Source organism: Desmodus rotundus, chromosome 8 (assembly GCF_022682495.2).
Source record: "Desmodus rotundus isolate HL8 chromosome 8, HLdesRot8A.1, whole genome shotgun sequence".
Lineage (NCBI taxonomy): Eukaryota > Metazoa > Chordata > Mammalia > Chiroptera > Phyllostomidae > Desmodus > Desmodus rotundus.
The window spans coordinates 661,336-680,089 of NC_071394.1; the positions used below are offsets into that span (position 1 = coordinate 661,336).

The window sequence follows — 18,754 nt, forward strand, 5'->3', positions numbered from 1 at the left end:
GTGAGGGGCGGGAGTGGGTGGGGCTGGGCTCCCCTAGTAGGGAGGTGCCTGGTAGCCCCCAGCTCCTCCCTCCTGGTGTGTGGCCAACTCCCACTGCTTGCTTTGGGCTTAGCTGGCTTCCGGGCACCAGGCAGGACTCCGGGCTGATGACACCCAAGGGCTTGCTGCTGGGAGGGTGTGGTGGGACGGGAGAGGCCGAGAGCCTTGGAGGAGGCCATGGAGAGTCTGACTGCTTGGACCCAGAGAGGCCTTGGGACTAGACCCCCCACGTCTCAGAGCCAGGGCTGGTGATTCGTGCATCAGGAAGAGGCGAGATGGGGGAAGGGCAAAGGTCGGGCTGGGTCTGATCCAGGGTGACCGCCTTGCAGGACATTCGGCTGCTGGCGGCAGGCAAGGGGGCGCAGCGGGCGGGCGAGGTGGAGCGGGACCTGGACAAGGCGGATGGCATGATCCGGCTGCTGTTCAACGACGTGCAGACCCTGAAGGACGGGCGGCACCCACAGGGCGAGCAGATGTACCGCAGGTGGGCTGTGCCCCGCGGCCCGGTGTGGGGCCTGGGGAGCCAGGGCGCAGCCAGTTCCCTGCTCACCCTCCCGGCTCCTCCACTGTCTCTAGGGTGTACCGCCTGCACGAGCGCCTGGTGGCCATTCGCACCGAGTACAACCTCCGGCTGAAGGCGGGCGTTGCCGCCCCGGTGACCCAGGTGACCGTGCAGACCACGCAGCGGCGCCCTGAGCTCGAGGACTCCACTCTGCGCTACCTGCAGGACCTGCTGGCCTGGGTGGAGGACAACCAGCGCCGCGTGGACAGCGCCGAGTGGGGCGTGGACCTGCCCAGTGTGGAGGCGCAGCTGGGCAGCCACCGCGGCCTGCACCAGTCCATCGAGGAATTCCGGGCCAAGATTGAGCGGGCGCGAACTGACGAGGTGAGCGGGTGCCCCTGGGGTGGGCCTGGGGGGACTGGGTTCCGGCCACGCAGGCCTCACTCTGCTCGTCTATTGCAGGGCCAGCTCTCCCCAGCCATCCGGGGTGCCTACCGAGACTGCCTGGGCCGGCTGGACCTGCAGTACGCCAAGCTGCTGGTGAGTGGGGGCCAGGCAGGTGGTGGGGTAGGCTGCAGGGCTGCGGTCTGCTCACATGCCCCGCTTGCCTCCAGAACTCCTCCAAGGGCCGCCTGCGGTCTCTGGAGAGCCTGCACGGCTTTGTGGCTGCCGCCACCAAGGAGCTGATGTGGCTGAGTGAGAAGGAGGAGGAGGAGGTGGGCTTCGACTGGAGTGAGCGCAACACCAACATGGCCGCCAAGAAGGAGAGCTACTCGGTGAGGCGGACCTGCGCCCTCCCATGGCGTGTCCCCAGGCTGGCAGCCCCTTGGTGGCAGCTGGTTAGGTCCAGCTCTAGGCAACATGGGGGGCCTCAGGTGGTGCTTGGAGGGAGACTGGCAGACCCAGGTGTGGCTCTGATGCCATCTCTGAGACCTGCTGCCTTCATGTCAGGCCCTGATGCGTGAGCTGGAGCTGAAGGAAAAGAAAATCAAGGAGATACAGAACACCGGGGACCGGCTGCTGCGGGAGGACCACCCTGCTCGGCCCACGGTGGAGGTGGGGGCGGGGGGCCCCGGGGGCGGCAAGGATCAGGGGCAGTGGGGTGGGAGGCTAACAAGGACTGGGGGCTGCAGTCCTTCCAGGCGGCCCTGCAGACCCAGTGGAGCTGGATGCTACAGCTGTGCTGCTGTGTCGAGGCTCACCTGAAGGAGAACACCGCCTACTTCCAGGTGAGACCACTCACACCCACTCATCACAGCCCCTAGACCACCCTTCGCTGTGCCCAGGCCCCCTGTCCTGCTGCACTCACATCCCCGTCTCCTGGGCCTCGGCCCCTCAGCCCGGCCTGACCCTGTCCTGTTGTGCAGTTCTTCTCAGACGTGCGGGAGGCCGAGGAGCAGCTGCGGAAGCTGCAGGAGACGCTGCGCAGGAAGTACACCTGCGACCGCTCCATCACTGTCACCCGCCTCGAGGACCTGCTGCAGGACGCCCAGGTGAGTCCGCAGTGCAGGGGTGAGAGTGGGGGCCGGTGGGAGGGTAGCGGGTCTGGGAGAGATGGGGGCGTTTGGGCAGCACTGTTGCTTCCGAAAGGTCCCTCTGGATGTTGGGGGCGGGGGCACGACGGCAGGGACATCAGCACAGCAGGATGGGCGTGGGGGACCGAGAGGCCGGGACTGGGTTCACAGTGGTAGCAGGTGTCTGACAGAGCAGGTGGGAGCCTTTCTTCCTTGGAGCCCCGGGTCGGCTGCTCTGTCTCAGTTTGTTTCCCATACCGGGTCCCCTGGCATCTCGGCCTGACGTCTGGGGCAGGCACAGTGAGAGGCTGAGGGGGGCAGAGGCTCTGCTGGCTGGGGGTCAGCGAAGGTGGGGGTCCAGGAGGCCCTGAGAGGTACAGGCAGCTTCAGGGTCAACTCCTGAGCTGCATCCTTGGAAAGTCCTTGGTGTTGGCCCCTTGGAGGGCTGAACAGGAGGAGGTGGGTGACCTTCAAGGGGGGGAGGAGGGGGAGGGTGGAGGGGACAGAGTGCTGCTGGGGCCCCTGTCCTGGAGGGTGCAGTGTGTGACCTGGGATAGGGGGAGGGTGACCTCAGGCCTTGGCGGGAAGGAAGGGAGCCAGTGGGAGCTGTTGGAGGCCAAGCCTTGGGGACCTACTTGCCTTGGTCAAAGCTGCTGCTTCCAGGTGTGTGGGCCCCCGTGCTGGGGCAGCAGGAAGGTCCCCTGATCTCAGGGTGGGGGTGTCTGGCGTGCTGTCAGCTTTGCGCAGGGTGGGTCTTCACAAACCTCTGCCCAGGCTCATGGTGCCTGGACACTGGATGAGGGTCTCTGAGCTGCCCCTTCCCTGCAGGACGAGAAGGACCAGCTGAGCGAGTACAGGGGGCACCTCTCAGGCCTTGCCAAGCGGGCCAAGGCCGTTGTGCAGCTGAAGCCCCGCAACCCAGCCCACCCTGTGCGGGGCCGGGTGCCGCTGCTGGCCGTGTGTGACTACAAGCAGGTGGAGGTGAGGCTGGTGGCTGGCAGGGCTTGCTCATGGAGTGCGTGGCCAGGTGGGGTGTGGCTGGTGGGGGTGGGGGTGGCCACGCCGTAACAGCCCTGGCTGCTCCAGGTGACCGTACACAAGGGAGACGAGTGCCAGCTGCTGGGGCCTGTGCAGCCATTCCATTGGAAGGTGGTCAGCAGCAGTGGCAGCGAGGCCGCTGTGCCCTCGGTGTGCTTCCTCGTGCCGCCACCCAACCAGGAGGCCCAGGAAGCCGTTGCCAGGTGTGTGGTCCAGGGTCTGGTCGCTGGAATGGGTGGCGGGGGTGGGCACCTGGCCTCTCTGAGCAAACCCCTGACCCACTAGGCTGGAGGCCCAGCACCAGGCCCTGGTTACCTTGTGGCACCAGCTACACGTGGACTTGAAGAGCCTCCTGGCGTGGCAGAGCCTCAGCCGCGACATGCAGCTCATCCGCTCTTGGTCCCTGGTCACGGTAGGACAGGGCCACATGAGGTGGAGTGGGGCTTCCCAGGCTGAGCCTGCCCCGTGTGCTCAGCCCCCGTGCCGCCCGCAGTTCCGCACCCTGAAGCCGGAGGAGCAGCGCCAGGCCCTGCGCAACCTGGAGCTGCACTACCAGGCCTTCCTGAGGGACAGCCAGGACGCCAGCAACTTTGGGCCTGAGGACCGGCTGCAGGCAGAGCGCGAGTACAGCACCTGCAGCCACCAGTACCAGCAGCTGCTGCAGAGCTTGGAGCAGGGTAGGTACACCCACAGCCCGGGCGGCCGGGCGGGCGGCGGGCTGGGGACTGGGCAGCCGTGAGCAGGCCGTGTCCCCAGGCGAGCAGGAGGAGTCCCGCTGTCAGCGCTGCATCTCGGAGCTCAAGGACATCCGGCTGCAGCTGGAGGCCTGTGAGACGCGCACCGTGCACCGCCTGCGGCTGCCGCTGGACAAGGAGCCCGCACGGGAGTGCGCCCAGCGCATCGCAGAGCAGCAGGCAGGCGCCACCCCGCCCCCTTCCCCTGGGTCCCGGGGGTGCTGTGGCTGGGCTCTGTGCTCAGCTCGCTTCCTGTCTGTCTCCTCAGAAAGCACAGGCTGAGGTGGAGGGGCTGGGCAAGGGCGTTGCCCGGCTGTCTGAGGAGGCTGAGAAGGTCCTGGCTCTGCCCGAGCCGTCCCCCGCCGCCCCCACCCTGCGCTCAGAGCTGGAGCTGACCCTGGGCAAGCTGGAGCAGGTCCGCAGCCTCTCCGCCATTTACCTGGAGAAGTGAGTGCCCCTGTCGGCAGCCGAGGCTGCAATCCCAGGAGGGTTCTGAGTAGAGGGTACCTGACCCCTCTGTGCTGGCCCAGGACAGGCTGATGAGTGGGGTCTTTCGGGATCTGGTCAGGAGGTTGTGGTTGTGGGCCAGAGTGGGGGTCATGGACTTGGAAAAGGGGTTCGGTCTTATGCCTTGGAGGCAAGTCTTCCTGATGACTGGAGCTGGGGTGAGGGGGTGGCTCCCTGAGGTGGGGACTGTGGGAACAAGAAGTAGGTGACTCCCACTCATGTAACATCAGGAGCTGGGAGTGTCTGAGGAAAGTACAGGCCAAGTACAGGCAGAAGGAAGAACCCAGTAGGGTCAGAAATGCCCACAGGGCAGGTGACCCTTGGCCAGTGAGTTTGGGGCTGGCACCAGAGACCTGGAGGGAGGGGATTCTTGGGGGAGGGCAGGGATAAGCACCTGGGAAGGGTACTTAGGGGGGTGGGGCAGTGGCTGAGACGGCAGAAGGGCCCATGCCGAGGTCCTGCTGGGGGACCTATACCCTCGTGTCTCCTGACTCCCGTCTCCACAGTCCTTCTGGCCCCACTGCCCCTGGGGAAATAGAGTCCTCACCAGGGCCCCTTCCTCCCGCCAACCTTGTGCCGCCCCCAGCCCAGGGAACTCTTCTGCCCTTTACGGCTTGTTTCCGCGTGCACACGCCCGGGGTTCACCAGCTCACTTTAGGAAGTGGAGTGCCAAGTCCTCCCGCTGCCTCCCCCTCGGTCCTGTCTCGGACTCACCCTCCCTCCGAGGCCTGGCCTGTCTCCCCTTTGCTTCCAGCACGTCGTTTCCTAGCTTCTGACAGCTTTGCTGACAGGCCTCATGCCCGCTTTTCTTCAGAAAGGCCGACACCCGTCCCCCTCGCCCAGCCTTGGGGCTGGGAGGCCGAGAGCTCCCAGGGCACAGGCGTAGCTGTCTGTTCCTCTGGCCAACACAGCCTCCCTCCAGGACTCAGGCTGGCGCAGAGGCATCCCCATATCCCAGCACTCACTCCCCTTGACCACCAGGACAGTGGCCTGACCACGTCGGGCTGCTGCTGCCAAGGCGCCCGGCCTCATACTCAGCTCTGGGCCCCGCTCTCCCCAGGCTCAAGACCATCAGTCTGGTGATCCGCAGCACACAAGGGGCCGAGGAGGTGCTCAGGGCCCACGAGGAGCAACTCAAGGAGGCGCAGGCTGTCCCTGCCACCCTCCAGGAGCTCGAAGCCACCAAGGCCGCACTGAAGGTACTGTTGTCAAGCCAGTGCCTCCCGGGGAGGCCAGGGGGCATCGGGGGTCAGCAGCGGGGCACTGGACTGAAACAGCACCCCCCTCTGTTCCCAACAGAAGCTGAGGGCCCAGGCGGAGGCTCAGCAGCCTGTGTTTGATGCCCTGCGGGATGAGCTGCGGGGGGCGCAGGAGGTGGGGGAGCGGCTGCAGCAGCGGCATGGGGAGCGGGACGTGGAGGTGGAGCGCTGGCGTGAGCGGGTGACCCAGCTGCTGGAGCGCTGGCAGGCCGTGCTGGCCCAGACCGACGTGCGGCAGCGCGAACTCGACCAGCTGGGCCGCCAGCTGCGCTACTACCGGGAGAGTGCGGACCCGCTGGACGCCTGGCTGCGGGACGCCAAGCAGCGGCAGGAGCAGATCCAGGCCGTGCCGCTGGCCAATAGCCAGGCCGTGCGGGAGCAGCTGCGGCAGGAGAAGGTGGGCCGGGGCGGCATGGCTGGAGTGGGGTGGGGGTTGGGGTGCGGGTCTGTGCTGACAGCCGCTTTCCCCAGGCGCTGCTGGGGGAGATTGAGCGCCACGGGGAGAAGGTGGAGGAGTGCCAAAGGTTCGCGAAGCAGTACATCAACGCCATCAAGGTGAGATGTCTGGCTCCTGCCACCCTCGCCCAGGCTGGTGTCCTGGGGCTTGAACCCCCAAGGGTGGCCCCAAGCCCAGGCCTGGCTGGTGAGGTCAGGGGCATGGCAGGCCGGTGGCTGACCTGCATTTCCCACAGGACTATGAGCTCCAGCTGGTCACATACAAGGCACAGCTTGAGCCGGTGGCCTCTCCGGCCAAGAAACCCAAGGTCCAGTCAGGGTCTGAGAGTGTCATCCAGGAGGTAAGTCTGAGGAACGTGGCTGGGGGTGGCTCATGGGGGCGGGTGGCTGGGGCAGCGCTGACCCTGGCTGCCTCCTCCTTCCTGCCCCCAGTACGTGGACCTGCGCACACGCTACAGCGAGCTGACCACGCTGACGAGCCAGTACATCAAGTTCATCAGCGAGACTCTGCGTCGCATGGAGGAGGAGGAGGTATGGCCTTTGGAGGTGGGGGTGTCCCGCTGCCCCGACGCAGCCCTTGGGGGTCCATTTGTCACCACTTGGCTCAGCCCCCCACTCCCTCTGCCTGACGCCACCGGCGCCCCTCCCTGAGCTCGGCCTGCCCCACCTCGGCTGGCGCTGCACTGCTCCCCTGTGGTGGCTGGCGCCCCTCCTCCTCGTGTCTGCACCTGCACCGGCTGCCCCACTGGCTCCTTCGGGGTTCTTCCTCTGGATTCCCCATCGTCGCTCCTGTGGCCACTGCTCTGGAAGAGCTGGGGGTGCGGGGTTGTGGGGCCGGGCAAGGGTGTCATGAGGTGCCTTGGCAGGGTGGGGTGCCCAGCTATCCTGTTCCTCCCGCCTCCTGGGTGGCCCCGCCATCCGGCCCACCTGCAGCCTCCACTGCGGTCAGAGCTGCAGGCTTTCTGCGTCTCTTCTGAGTGGGCTCAGGTCTGCACTGTTGTCCACGGGGCTGTGGGAACGGGGACCCGGGACACTCGCGTTCGTGGTGTGCAGGCAGGGCTGTGTGGTGGTGTGGCTCACCGGCCCTGCGAGCCTCCTGCTTTGCTCTCTCTCTCTCTCCCTGTCTCATCCATCGCCTGTCGCGGGAAGAGGGGAGGACGCCTGAGCCTCCTTCCGGGGGCTGGTGAGCACTGTGGGGCCAGGCTGCGCTCACTGCCCCGAGTGCCCTGGGCGGGTGCACGCTCCTTCCCTCGCCGGGCTGTGACCTCTGTCCTCCCTGACCCCCCATCGTGCTGTCCAGTGGACTGTGGTGGTGCCGTGTCACGTGTGCCTGGCGGCGGCTCCGCACTCACCACCCACCCTCTCTGGTTCTCTCCCTCTCTCTGCCGCGGCCACAGAGGCTGGCTGAGCAGCAGCGGGCAGAGGAGCGGGAGCGCCTGGCAGAGGTGGAGGCCGCGCTGGAGAAGCAGCGGCAGTTGGCGGAGACACACGCGCAGGCGAAGGCGCAGGCAGAACGGGAGGCACAGGAGCTGCAGCGGCGCATGCAGGAGGAAGTGGTGAGACGAGAAGAGGCCGCGGTGGATGCGCAGCAGCAAAAGCGTAGCATCCAGGAGGAGCTGCAGCACTTGAGGCAGAGCTCGGAGGCCGAGATCCAGTCCAAGGCCCGGCAGGCGGAGGAGGCTGAACGCAGCCGGCTGCGCATCGAGGAGGAGATCCGCGTGGTACGCCTGCAGCTAGAAACCACCGAGCGCCAGCGCAGTGGGGCTGAGGGTGAGCTGCAGGCCCTGCGTGCACGGGCAGAGGAGGCAGAGGCACAAAAGAGACAGGCGCAGGAGGAGGCGGAGCGCCTGCGGCGTCAGGTGCAAGATGAGACCCAGCGTAAGCGCCAGGCGGAGGCAGAGCTGGCCCTGCGTGTGAAGGCCGAGGCTGAGGCCGCTCGTGAGAAGCAGCGGGCTCTGCAGGCGCTAGAGGAGCTGCGGCTGCAGGCAGAAGAAGCGGACCGGCGTCTGCGGCAGGCAGAGGCTGAGCGGGCCCGTCAGGTGCAGGTGGCCCTGGAGACAGCGCAGCGCAGTGCAGAGGTGGAATTGCAGAGCAAGCGTGCTTCTTTTGCGGAGAAGACGGCGCAGCTGGAGCGCACCCTGCAGGAAGAGCATGTGACTGTGACTCAGCTGCGGGAGGAAGCGGAGCGGCACGCACAGCAGCAGGCCGAGGCTGAGCGCGCCCGTGAGGAGGCGGAGCGGGAGCTGGAGCGCTGGCAGCTGAAGGCCAACGAAGCGCTGCGGCTGCGGCTGCAGGCTGAGGAGGTTGCGCAGCAGAAGAGCCTGGCGCAGGCCGAGGCAGAGAAGCAGAAGGAGGAGGCGGAGCGTGAGGCACGGCGGCGCGGCAAGGCAGAGGAGCAGGCAGTGCGACAGCGGGAGCTGGCTGAGCAAGAGCTGGAAAAGCAGCGGCAGCTGGCGGAGGGCACTGCACAGCAGCGCCTGGCCGCAGAGCAGGAGCTCATCCGCCTGCGGGCTGAGACAGAGCAAGGGGAGCAGCAGCGACAGCTGCTAGAGGAGGAGCTAGGGCGGCTGCAGCGCGAGGCAGCCGAGGCCACACAGAAGCGCCAGGAACTGGAGGCTGAGCTGGCCAAGGTACGGGCGGAAATGGAGGTGCTGTTGGCCAGCAAGGCACGGGCCGAGGAGGAGTCACGCTCCACCAGCGAGAAGTCTAAGCAGAGGCTGGAAGCGGAGGCCAGTCGGTTCCGCGAGCTGGCAGAAGAGGCTGCCCGTCTGCGCGCCCTGGCCGAAGAGGCCAAGCGGCAGCGGCAGCTGGCAGAGGAGGATGCGGCGCGGCAGCGGGCGGAGGCAGAGCGGGTGCTTGCGGAGAAGCTGGCCGCCATCAGCGAGGCTACGCGGCTCAAGACGGAGGCAGAGATTGCGCTGAAGGAGAAGGAGGCAGAGAATGAGCGCCTGCGGCGGTTGGCAGAAGACGAAGCCTTCCAGCGGCGGCGGCTGGAGGAGCAAGCAGCCCAGCACAAGGCTGACATTGAGGAGCGGCTGGCACAGCTGCGCAAGGCGTCAGAGAGCGAGCTGGAGCGGCAGAAGGGGCTAGTGGAGGACACACTGCGGCAGCGGCGGCAGGTGGAGGAGGAGATCCTGTCCCTAAAGGCGAGCTTTGAGCGGGCGGCCGCTGGCAAGGCAGAGTTGGAGCTGGAGCTGACACGCATCCGCAGCAATGCGGAGGACACATTGCGCAGCAAGGAGCAGGCGGAGCTAGAGGCCACTCGGCAGCGGCAGCTAGCTGCGGAGGAAGAACAACGGCGTCGGGAGGCGGAGGAGCGCGTGCAGAAAAGCCTGGCGGCGGAGGAGGAAGCTGCACGGCAGCGCAAAGCGGCACTGGAGGAGGTGGAGCGGCTCAAGGCCAAGGTGGAAGAGGCGCGGCGTCTGCGGGAGCGTGCAGAACAAGAGTCCGCGCGGCAGCTGCAGCTAGCCCAGGACGCAGCGCAGAAGCGGCTGCAAGCAGAGGAGAAGGCGCATGCGTTTGCAGTACAGCAGAAGGAACAGGAGCTGCAGCAGACACTGCAGCAGGAGCAAAGTATGCTGGATCGGCTGCGCGCCGAGGCAGAGGCCGCGCGCCGGGCGGCTGAGGAGGCGGAGGAGGCACGGGAGCAGGCTGAGCGCGAGGCAGCACAGTCCCTGCGGCAGGTGGAGGAGGCGGAGCGACTGAAGCAGTTGGCGGAGGAGCAGGCGCAGGCCCGGGCGCAGGCACAGGCTGCCGCGGAAAAGCTGCGCAAGGAAGCCGAGCAGGAGGCGGTGCGGCGGGCGCAGGCAGAGCAGGCGGCCCTGAAGCAGAAGCAGGCGGCTGACGCGGAGATGGAGAAGCACAAGAAGTTTGCGGAGCAGACGTTGCGTCAGAAGGCGCAGGTGGAACAGGAGCTGACGACGCTGAGATTGCAGCTGGAGGAGACTGACCACCAGAAAAGCATCTTGGACGAGGAGCTGCAGCGGCTGAAGGCGGAGGTGACGGAGGCCGCCCGTCAGCGCAGCCAGGTGGAGGAGGAGCTCTTTTCAGTGCGCGTGCAAATGGAGGAGCTGGGCAAACTCAAGGCACGTATCGAGGCAGAGAATCGTGCTCTCATCCTGCGTGACAAGGACAACACACAGCGCTTCTTGGAGGAGGAGGCAGAGAAGATGAAGCAGGTGGCGGAGGAGGCTGCGCGGCTGAGTGTGGCCGCCCAGGAGGCAGCTCGGCTGCGACAGCTGGCGGAGGAGGACCTGGCACAGCAGCGGGCTCTGGCTGAGAAGATGCTCAAGGAGAAGATGCAGGCGGTGCAGGAGGCCACGCGGCTCAAGGCAGAGGCGGAGCTGCTTCAGCAGCAGAAGGAGCTCGCACAGGAGCAGGCCCGTCGGCTGCAGGAAGACAAGGAGCAGATGGAGCAGCAGCTTGCGCAGGAGACGCAGGGCTTCCAGCGCACCCTGGAAGCGGAGCGGCAGCGGCAGCTAGAGATGAGCGCCGAGGCTGAACGCCTGAAGCTGCGTGTGGCTGAGATGAGCCGAGCCCAGGCCCGTGCGGAGGAGGACGCCCAGCGCTTCCGGAAGCAGGCAGAGGAGATAGGTGAGAAGCTGCACCGCACAGAGCTCGCCACACAGGAGAAGGTGACGCTGGTGCAGACTCTGGAGATCCAGCGGCAGCAGAGCGACCAGGATGCTGAGCGCCTACGGGAAGCCATTGCTGAGCTGGAGCGCGAGAAGGAGAAGCTCAAGCAGGAAGCCAGGTTACTACAGCTCAAGTCAGAGGAGGTACTGGCGCCTCATACTTGCGGGCTGGCCGGGTGGGGGGCCCCTAGGCTGAGGTGCTTGACCACCCTTCCCCTCCACAGATGCAGACGGTGCAGCAGGAGCAGCTGTTGCAGGAGACACAGGCCCTGCAGCAGACCTTCCTCTCCGAGAAGGACAGCCTGCTGCAGCGGGAGCGCCTCATCGAGCAGGAGAAGGCCAAGCTGGAGAAGCTATTCCAGGATGAGGTGGCCAAGGCGCAGAAGCTGCATGAGGAGCAGCAGCGACAGCAGCAGCAGATGGAGCAGGAGAAGCAGCAGCTAGTGGCCAGCATGGAGGAGGCTCGCCGGCGGCAGCGTGAAGCCGAGGAGGGCGTGCGGCGCAAGCAGGAGGAGCTGCAGCGGCTGGAGCAGCAGCGGCAGGCGCAGGAGAAGCTGCTGGCCGAGGAGAACCAGAGGCTGCGTGAGAGGCTGCAGCAGCTGGAGGAGGAGCACAGGGCTGCACTGGCGCATTCGGAGGAGATTGCAGCCTCGCAGGCTGCGGCCACCAAAGCCCTGCCCAACGGCAGGGATGCGCCCGATGGCCCAGCCCCAGAGGTGGAGCCTGAGTATGCCTTTGACGGCCTGCGGCGGAAGGTGCCGGCCCAGCGGCTGCAGGACGTGGGGGTCCTGAGTGCAGAGGAGCTGCAGCGGCTGGTGCAGGGCCGCACCACAGTGGCTGAGCTGGCACAGCGGGAAGATGTGCGTGGCTACCTGCAGGGCCGTGGCAGCATTGCAGGGCTGCTGCTGAAGCCGGCTGATGAGAAGCTGAGCGTGTATACTGCCATGAAGAGGCAGCTGCTGAGCCCGGGCACGGCTCTCATCCTGCTCGAGGCCCAGGCGGCCTCAGGCTTCCTCTTGGACCCCGTGCGCAACCGGCGGTTGACTGTCAATGAGGCTGTGAAGGAGGGCGTGGTGGGCCCCGAGCTGCACCACAAGCTGCTGTCAGCTGAACGTGCGGTCACGGGCTATAAGGACCCCTACACCGGCGAGCAGATCTCCCTCTTCCAGGCCATGAAGAAGGGCCTGATCCTCAGGGACCACGGCATCCGCCTGCTGGAGGCCCAGATCGCCACGGGCGGCATCATTGACCCCGTGCACAGCCACCGGCTGCCCGTGCACGTGGCCTACCAGCGCGGCTACTTCGACGAGGAGATGAACCGCGTCCTGGCGGACCCGAGCGACGACACCAAGGGCTTCTTCGACCCCAACACGCACGAGAACCTCACCTACCTGCAGCTGCTGGAGCGCTGTGTGGAGGACCCTGAGACTGGCCTGCGCCTCCTGCCACTCACAGATCAGGCTGCCAGGGGTGGTGAACTGGTCTACACTGACTCAGAGGCCCGGGACGTGTTTGAAAAAGCCACCGTGTCTGCACCATTTGGCAAGTTCCAGGGCAGAATGGTGACCATCTGGGAGCTCATCAACTCTGAATACTTCACAGCAGAGCAGCGGCGGGACCTGCTCCGCCAGTTCCGCACAGGCAAGGTCACTGTGGAGAAGATCATCAAGATCGTCATCACCGTGGTCGAGGAGCATGAGCAGAAGGGGCAGCTCTGCTTTGAGGGCCTGCGCGCCCTGGTGCCCGCCGCCACGCTGCTGGAGAGCGGGGTCATCAACCATGACCTCTACCAGCAGCTGCAGCGGGGAGAGCGCTCTGTGCGCGAGGTCGCTGATATGGACGCTGTGCGATGCGCCCTGCGGGGCACCAACGTCATCGCGGGCGTGTGGCTGGAGGAGGCGGGGCAGAAGCTGAGCATCTATGAGGCCCTCAAGAAAGACTTGCTGCAGCCAGAGGTGGCAGTGGCCCTCCTGGAGGCCCAGGCCGGCACTGGGCATGTCATCGACCCTGCCACGAGTGCCCGGCTGACTGTGGATGAGGCTGTGCGTGCCGGTCTGGTGGGACCCGAGCTGCACGAGAAGCTGCTGTCAGCTGAGAAGGCCGTGACGGGCTACAAGGACCCATACTCAGGGCAGAGCGTCTCCCTGTTCCAGGCCCTGAAGAAGGGTCTCATTCCCAGGGAGCAGGGTCTGCGTCTGCTGGATGCCCAGCTGTCCACAGGGGGCATCGTGGACCCCAGCAAGAGCCACCGTGTGCCCCTGGATGTTGCCTACACCCGGAGCTACCTGGACAAGGAGACCAACAAAGCCCTGTCGGTGCCCAGGGATGATGCCAAGACCTACTTTGACCCCGGGACACGGGAGCCGGTCACCTACAGCCAGCTCCAGCAGCAGTGCCGGCCAGACCCACTGACAGGGCTGAGCCTGCTGCCGCTCTCAGAGAAGGCTGCCCGGGCCCGGCAGGAGGAGGTTTACTCTGAGCTCCAGGCCCGTGAGGCCTTCCAGAAGGCCACGGTCGAGGTCCCTGTGGGCAGCTTCCAGGGCAGGACTGTGACCATCTGGGAGCTCATCAGTTCCGAGTACTTCACAGAGGAGCAGCGGCTGGAGCTGCTGCGGCAGTTCCGCACGGGCAAGGTCACGGTGGAGAAGGTCATCAAGATCCTCATCACCATCGTGGAGGAGGTGGAGACTACGCGGCAGCAGAGGCTCTCCTTCAGCGGCCTCCGGGCCCCGGTGCCGGCCGGCGAGCTCCTGGCCTCCGGGGTCCTTAGCAAGGCCCAGTTTGAGCAGCTAAAGGATGGCAAGACGTCGGTTAAGGATTTGTCAGAGGTGGACTCCGTGCGGACTCTCCTCCAGGGCAGCGGCTGCCTTGCCGGCATCTACCTGGAGGACTCCAAGGAGAAGGTGACCATTTATGAGGCCATGCGGCGCGGCCTGCTCAGGCCCAGCACGGCCACACTGCTGCTGGAGGCCCAGGCGGCCACTGGCTTCCTGGTGGACCCCGTGCGGAACCAGCGACTGTATGTCCATGAGGCAGTAAAAGCGGGTGTGGTGGGCCCTGAGCTGCATGAGAAGCTGCTGTCTGCAGAGAAGGCCGTGACGGGCTACAAGGACCCGTACTCGGGCAGCACCATCTCCCTCTTCCAGGCCATGAAGAAGGGCCTGGTCCTCAGGGACCACGGCATCCGCCTGCTGGAGGCCCAGATCGCCACGGGCGGCATCATTGACCCCGTGCACAGCCACCGGCTGCCCGTGCACGTGGCCTACCAGCGCGGCTACTTCGACGAGGAGATGAACCGCGTCCTGGCGGACCCGAGCGACGACACCAAGGGCTTCTTCGACCCCAACACGCACGAGAACCTCACCTACCTGCAGCTGCTGGAGCGCTGTGTGGAGGACCCCGAGACCGGCTTGCGCCTGCTGCCACTGAAGGGGGCAGAGAAGGGGGAGGTTGTAGAAACCACGCAGGTGTACACAGAGGAGGAGACCCGGAGGGCATTCGAGGAGACACAGATTGACATCCCCGGTGGTGGCAGCCAGGGCAGCTCCACCATGTCCCTGTGGGAGGTCATGCAGTCAGACATGATCCCCAAGGAGCAGCGGTCCCAGCTGATGGCCGACTTCAAGGCGGGCCGAGTGACCAAGGAACGCATGATCATCATCATCATCGAGATCATCGAGAAGACCGAGATCATCCGCCAGCAGAACCTGGCGTCCTACGACTACGTGCGTCACCGCCTCACGGCCGAGGACCTGTACGAGGCGCGGGTCCTCTCCCACGAGGCTTACAGCATGCTCCGGGAGGGCACCAAGAGCCTCCGCGAGGTGCTCGAGGCGGAGTCCGCCTGGCGCTACCTCTACGGCACAGGCTGCGTGGCTGGCGTCTACCTGCCCGGCTCCCAGCAGACGCTGACCATCTACCAGGCCCTCAAGAAGGGGCTGCTGAGTGCCGAGGTGGCCCGCTTGCTGCTGGAGGCTCAGGCGGCCACAGGCTTTCTGCTAGACCCAGTGAAGGGCGAACGGCTGACAGTGGACGAGGCTGTGCGGAAGGGCCTGGTGGGCCCCGAGCTGCACGACCGGCTGCTGTCGGCGGAGCGGGCTGTGACTGGCTACCGCGACCCCTACACGGAGCAGGCCATCTCGCTCTTCCAGGCCATGAAGAAGGACCTGATCCCTGCAGACGAGGCTCTGCGGCTGCTGGATGCCCAGCTGGCCACGGGCGGCATCGTGGACCCGCGCCTGGGCTTCCACCTCCCGCTGGAGGTGGCCTACCAGCGCGGCTACCTCAACAAGGACACGCACGACCAGCTGTCGGAGCCCAGCGAGGTGCGCAGCTACGTGGATCCCTCCACGGACGAGCGCCTCAGCTACACGCAGCTGCTCCGGCGGTGCCGCCGTGACGAGAACAGTGGCCAGCTGCTCCTGCCACTCTCGGACACCCGCAAGCTGACCTTCCGCGGGCTGCGTAAGCAGATCACAGTGGAGGAGCTGGTGCGCTCACAGGTCATGGACGAGGCCACTGCACGGCAGCTTCAGGAGGGCCTGGCCTCCGTGGAGGAGGTCACCAAGAACCTGCAGAAGTTCCTTGAGGGCACCAGCTGCATCGCTGGTGTGTTTGTCGATGCCACCAAGGAGCGGCTGTCTGTGTACCAGGCCATGAAGAAGGGCATCATCCGTCCAGGCACGGCCTTCGAGCTCCTGGAGGCCCAGGCAGCCACTGGCTACGTCATCGACCCCATCAAGGGGCTCAAGCTGACCGTGGAGGAGGCCGTGCGTATGGGCATCGTGGGCCCTGAGTTCAAGGACAAGCTGCTGTCGGCCGAGCGCGCGGTCACTGGCTACAAGGACCCCTACTCCGGGAAGCTCATCTCCCTCTTCCAGGCCATGAAGAAGGGCCTGATCCTGAAGGACCACGGCATCCGCCTGCTGGAGGCCCAGATCGCCACGGGCGGCATCATCGACCCCGAGGAGAGCCACCGGCTGCCCGTGGAGGTGGCCTACAAGCGTGGCCTCTTCGACGAGGAGATGAACGAGATCCTGACTGACCCCTCGGATGACACCAAGGGCTTCTTCGACCCCAACACAGAGGAGAACCTCACCTACCTGCAGCTGATGGAGCGCTGCACCACTGACCCCCAGACGGGCCTATGCCTCCTGCCGCTGAAGGAGAAGAAGCGAGAGCGGAAGACGTCCTCCAAGTCCTCAGTGCGCAAGCGCCGTGTGGTGATCGTGGACCCTGAGACAGGCAAGGAGATGTCGGTGTACGAGGCCTACCGCAAGGGTCTCATCGACCACCAGACCTACCTGGAGCTGTCGGAGCAGGAGTGTGAGTGGGAGGAGATCACCATCTCCTCCTCGGACGGCGTGGTGAAGTCCATGATCATTGACCGCCGCTCTGGCCGCCAGTATGACATCGACGAGGCCATCACCAAGAACCTCATCGACCGCTCCGTGCTGGACCAGTACCGTGCCGGCACGCTCTCCATCACTGAGTTTGCCGACATGCTCTCAGGCAATGCCAGCGGCTTCCGCTCCCGCTCGTCCTCTGTGGGGTCCTCTTCCTCCTACCCCATCAGCCCTGCCGTCTCCAGGACCCAGCTGGCCTCCTGGTCTGACCCCACCGAGGAGACAGGCCCCGTAGCTGGCATCCTGGACACGGAGACCCTGGAGAAAGTGTCCATCACGGAGGCCATGCACCGCAACCTGGTGGACAACATCACGGGGCAGCGGCTGCTGGAGGCTCAGGCCTGCACCGGTGGCATCATCGACCCCAGCAATGGTGAACGCCTCCCTGTCACCGACGCCGTTGACAAGGGCCTGGTGGACAAGATCATGGTGGACCGCATCAACCTGGCCCAGAAGGCCTTCAGCGGCTTCGAGGACCCACGCACCAAGACCAAGATGTCGGCCGCCCAGGCCCTGAAGAAAGGCTGGCTTTACTACGAGGCAGGCCAGCGCTTCCTGGAGGTGCAGTACCTGACCGGCGGCCTGATTGAGCCCGACGCACCCGGCCGCGTGCCCCTCGACGAGGCCCTGCAGCGTGGCACAGTGGACGCCCGCACTGCCCAGAAGCTGCGCGACGTGGGTGCTTACTCCAAGTACCTCACCTGCCCTAAGACCAAGCTCAAGATCTCCTACAAGGACGCGCTGGACCGCAGCATGGTGGAGGAGGGCACAGGGCTGCGGTTGCTGGAGGCCTCTGCCCAGTCCAGCAAGGGCTACTACAGCCCCTATAGCATCAGTGGCTCTGGCTCCACGGCCGGCTCCCGCACCGGCTCGCGCACAGGCTCCCGGGCTGGTTCCCGCCGTGGCAGCTTCGACGCCACTGGCTCCAGCTTCTCCATGACCTTCTCTTCTTCCTCCTACTCCTCCTCAGGCTATGGCCGCCGCTATGCCTCGGGGCATACGACCTCCCCTGGGGGCCCTGAGTCTGCCAAGGCCTGACGCCCACCTGCCCCTCACCCTTCTGCTCTGCATGTGGCCAGGCTCCCCACCCAGGCGCTGGGTCTTTCTTCCTTTAATGTTTAAAGGTGTCTTCCTCCTAAGCGGTGCCTAAAGTTTAACCAAAAAGACCAGACTAATATATTAACGTGTGTACTGTCCAGACAGCCTGTGTCTTGGGGGAGAGGGCTGGTCCAGCTCCACTGACCACCTCACCCCCCTGGTCCTTCCTCTTCTCTACCTGCCACTCACCACAGCCAGGTGCCTTGGAGGTCCAGAGCCGGGCCCCTAACCCAGCCTTCCCATCTGCTCAGGGAGGGTTCGGTCTGGGCGAGGTCTCCCTGTCCCGGAGGCCGGCCCCACCAGTTCTAGCTGCTCTGGGCAGCAGGGCCCTCGGAGCCAGCATTTTCTCATCTGTTTCCAGGACTGACCTGCTGGTTCAGTGGGCCTTGCATGGAGGGAGGGGGTTCCTGGGTCAGCCATCTCTCCCCGCCTGTCCAGAGAAGCCCCTTCCCCATGGGAAGATGAGGGTCCAGTCTGCAGAACCAGCTGGCCCAGGCTCTGTCCCCCGCCTCCAGCCTCCAGCCCCTGACACTGTCTCCTGAGACCCCAGGCCTCTGGCTTCTGCCTCTCAGCCTCAGCTCCTAGTAAGTGCCTTCTGTGTTCCCCTTCACACCCAGGCCCCGAGGACCTAGGCTTGGGGTGGGAGACAGGCCCTCCTGGTGAATCTGGGGCTGCCAGCCATGGCTGGGGGTGGCTGGGGCTTCTGTAGGCTCTTTTCCCCCCCTGGCCCTTTAAGCCTCTGAGGTCCTGCCTCGGATGCCCTCCCGCCTGCCTCTCCCAGGGAGCCTTGGCCCTTTGTTGGGCCTGGAGATGCCAGCTGGACCATCTGCTGAGTCGAGCAGCCCAGCTTGGTGCCACCCCTCCTGCTCCATCCAGCCCCTGGCCTCAGTGGCTTCCCTCCCTGCCTCCACCCTCTGACTGAGCTTTGCATGTTCCACTAACCTGGGCGGGTGGCAGGTGGTGGCGCCCAGCTTCCAGCTGCCTCAGGGCAGAACACTAACCTGACCATGGGCGGGCCTGCGGTATCCGCCTCAATAAAGCAATTCCACCCTCCTGTGGGTCTTGCCGGGCTCTTTTGTCTTGGGGTCAGGTGTGCATTGGGGTAGCATCGACTCTGCAGGCCTGGGCTCGGAGCTGGGCCACTGTGTCCTGGCTGGGGCAGAGGAGCCAGGCTTTGGCAAAGACGCTGGCCTGAGGCCGCATGTCTCAGGCAGGAGAAACCCAGACTGCAGGGCCCTGAGCAGAAGATAAGGTGGAGGGCAGGGTGGGAGCCGATGAGCTCTGGCGTCATCACCTGCTGTCCATCCAGGTGGTGACCTGTCACTGCTCAGCCCCTTAGGTTGGGTTTGTGATTGGCCCTTACCTCTGATGGGGGGGGTCACATGATCCTGTGTGAGGTGGTCGCTGGCTGTACCCCAGGGTGTGGAAATAAGTTGGTTGCTGTCGGCTAGGGGGACCCTCCTAAGACAGATATGGTTGAGAGCCCCAGCGGCCCATGCTCTGGACCCTCACACGGTTTATTCCAGCTTCTGCAGGATTCTTCCTCAGAAAACTTAGGGGGAGAGAGC

At 65.6% G+C, this 18,754-nt stretch overlaps 1 protein-coding gene across 17 annotated transcripts in view; it reads left to right on the top strand.

Moving 5' to 3' along the window:
- PLEC (plectin) overlaps positions 1 to 18,240 on the top strand; it is a 51,555-nt gene extending 33,315 nt beyond the window's left edge. For 16 of the 17 annotated variants that reach the window (XM_053930034.1, XM_053930035.1, XM_053930043.1 and 13 more), the window contains 20 exons: positions 369 to 523; positions 616 to 925; positions 1,004 to 1,081; positions 1,156 to 1,317; positions 1,493 to 1,597; positions 1,675 to 1,770; positions 1,909 to 2,034; positions 2,884 to 3,036; positions 3,142 to 3,296; positions 3,379 to 3,505; positions 3,587 to 3,770; positions 3,850 to 4,007; positions 4,096 to 4,274; positions 5,395 to 5,533; positions 5,634 to 5,990; positions 6,065 to 6,148; positions 6,286 to 6,390; positions 6,482 to 6,580; positions 7,447 to 10,827; positions 10,908 to 18,240. In XM_053930034.1, coding sequence (XP_053786009.1) covers positions 369 to 523; positions 616 to 925; positions 1,004 to 1,081; positions 1,156 to 1,317; positions 1,493 to 1,597; positions 1,675 to 1,770; positions 1,909 to 2,034; positions 2,884 to 3,036; positions 3,142 to 3,296; positions 3,379 to 3,505; positions 3,587 to 3,770; positions 3,850 to 4,007; positions 4,096 to 4,274; positions 5,395 to 5,533; positions 5,634 to 5,990; positions 6,065 to 6,148; positions 6,286 to 6,390; positions 6,482 to 6,580; positions 7,447 to 10,827; positions 10,908 to 17,126 — 12,372 coding nt within the window. In that variant the 3' untranslated portion in view covers positions 17,127 to 18,240. The remainder of the gene's footprint in view (positions 1 to 368; positions 524 to 615; positions 926 to 1,003; positions 1,082 to 1,155; positions 1,318 to 1,492; positions 1,598 to 1,674; positions 1,771 to 1,908; positions 2,035 to 2,883; positions 3,037 to 3,141; positions 3,297 to 3,378; positions 3,506 to 3,586; positions 3,771 to 3,849; positions 4,008 to 4,095; positions 4,275 to 5,394; positions 5,534 to 5,633; positions 5,991 to 6,064; positions 6,149 to 6,285; positions 6,391 to 6,481; positions 6,581 to 7,446; positions 10,828 to 10,907) is intronic. The other variant, XM_053930051.1, reaches the window with a different exon arrangement.
- Positions 18,241 to 18,754: the final 514 nt, after the last annotated feature.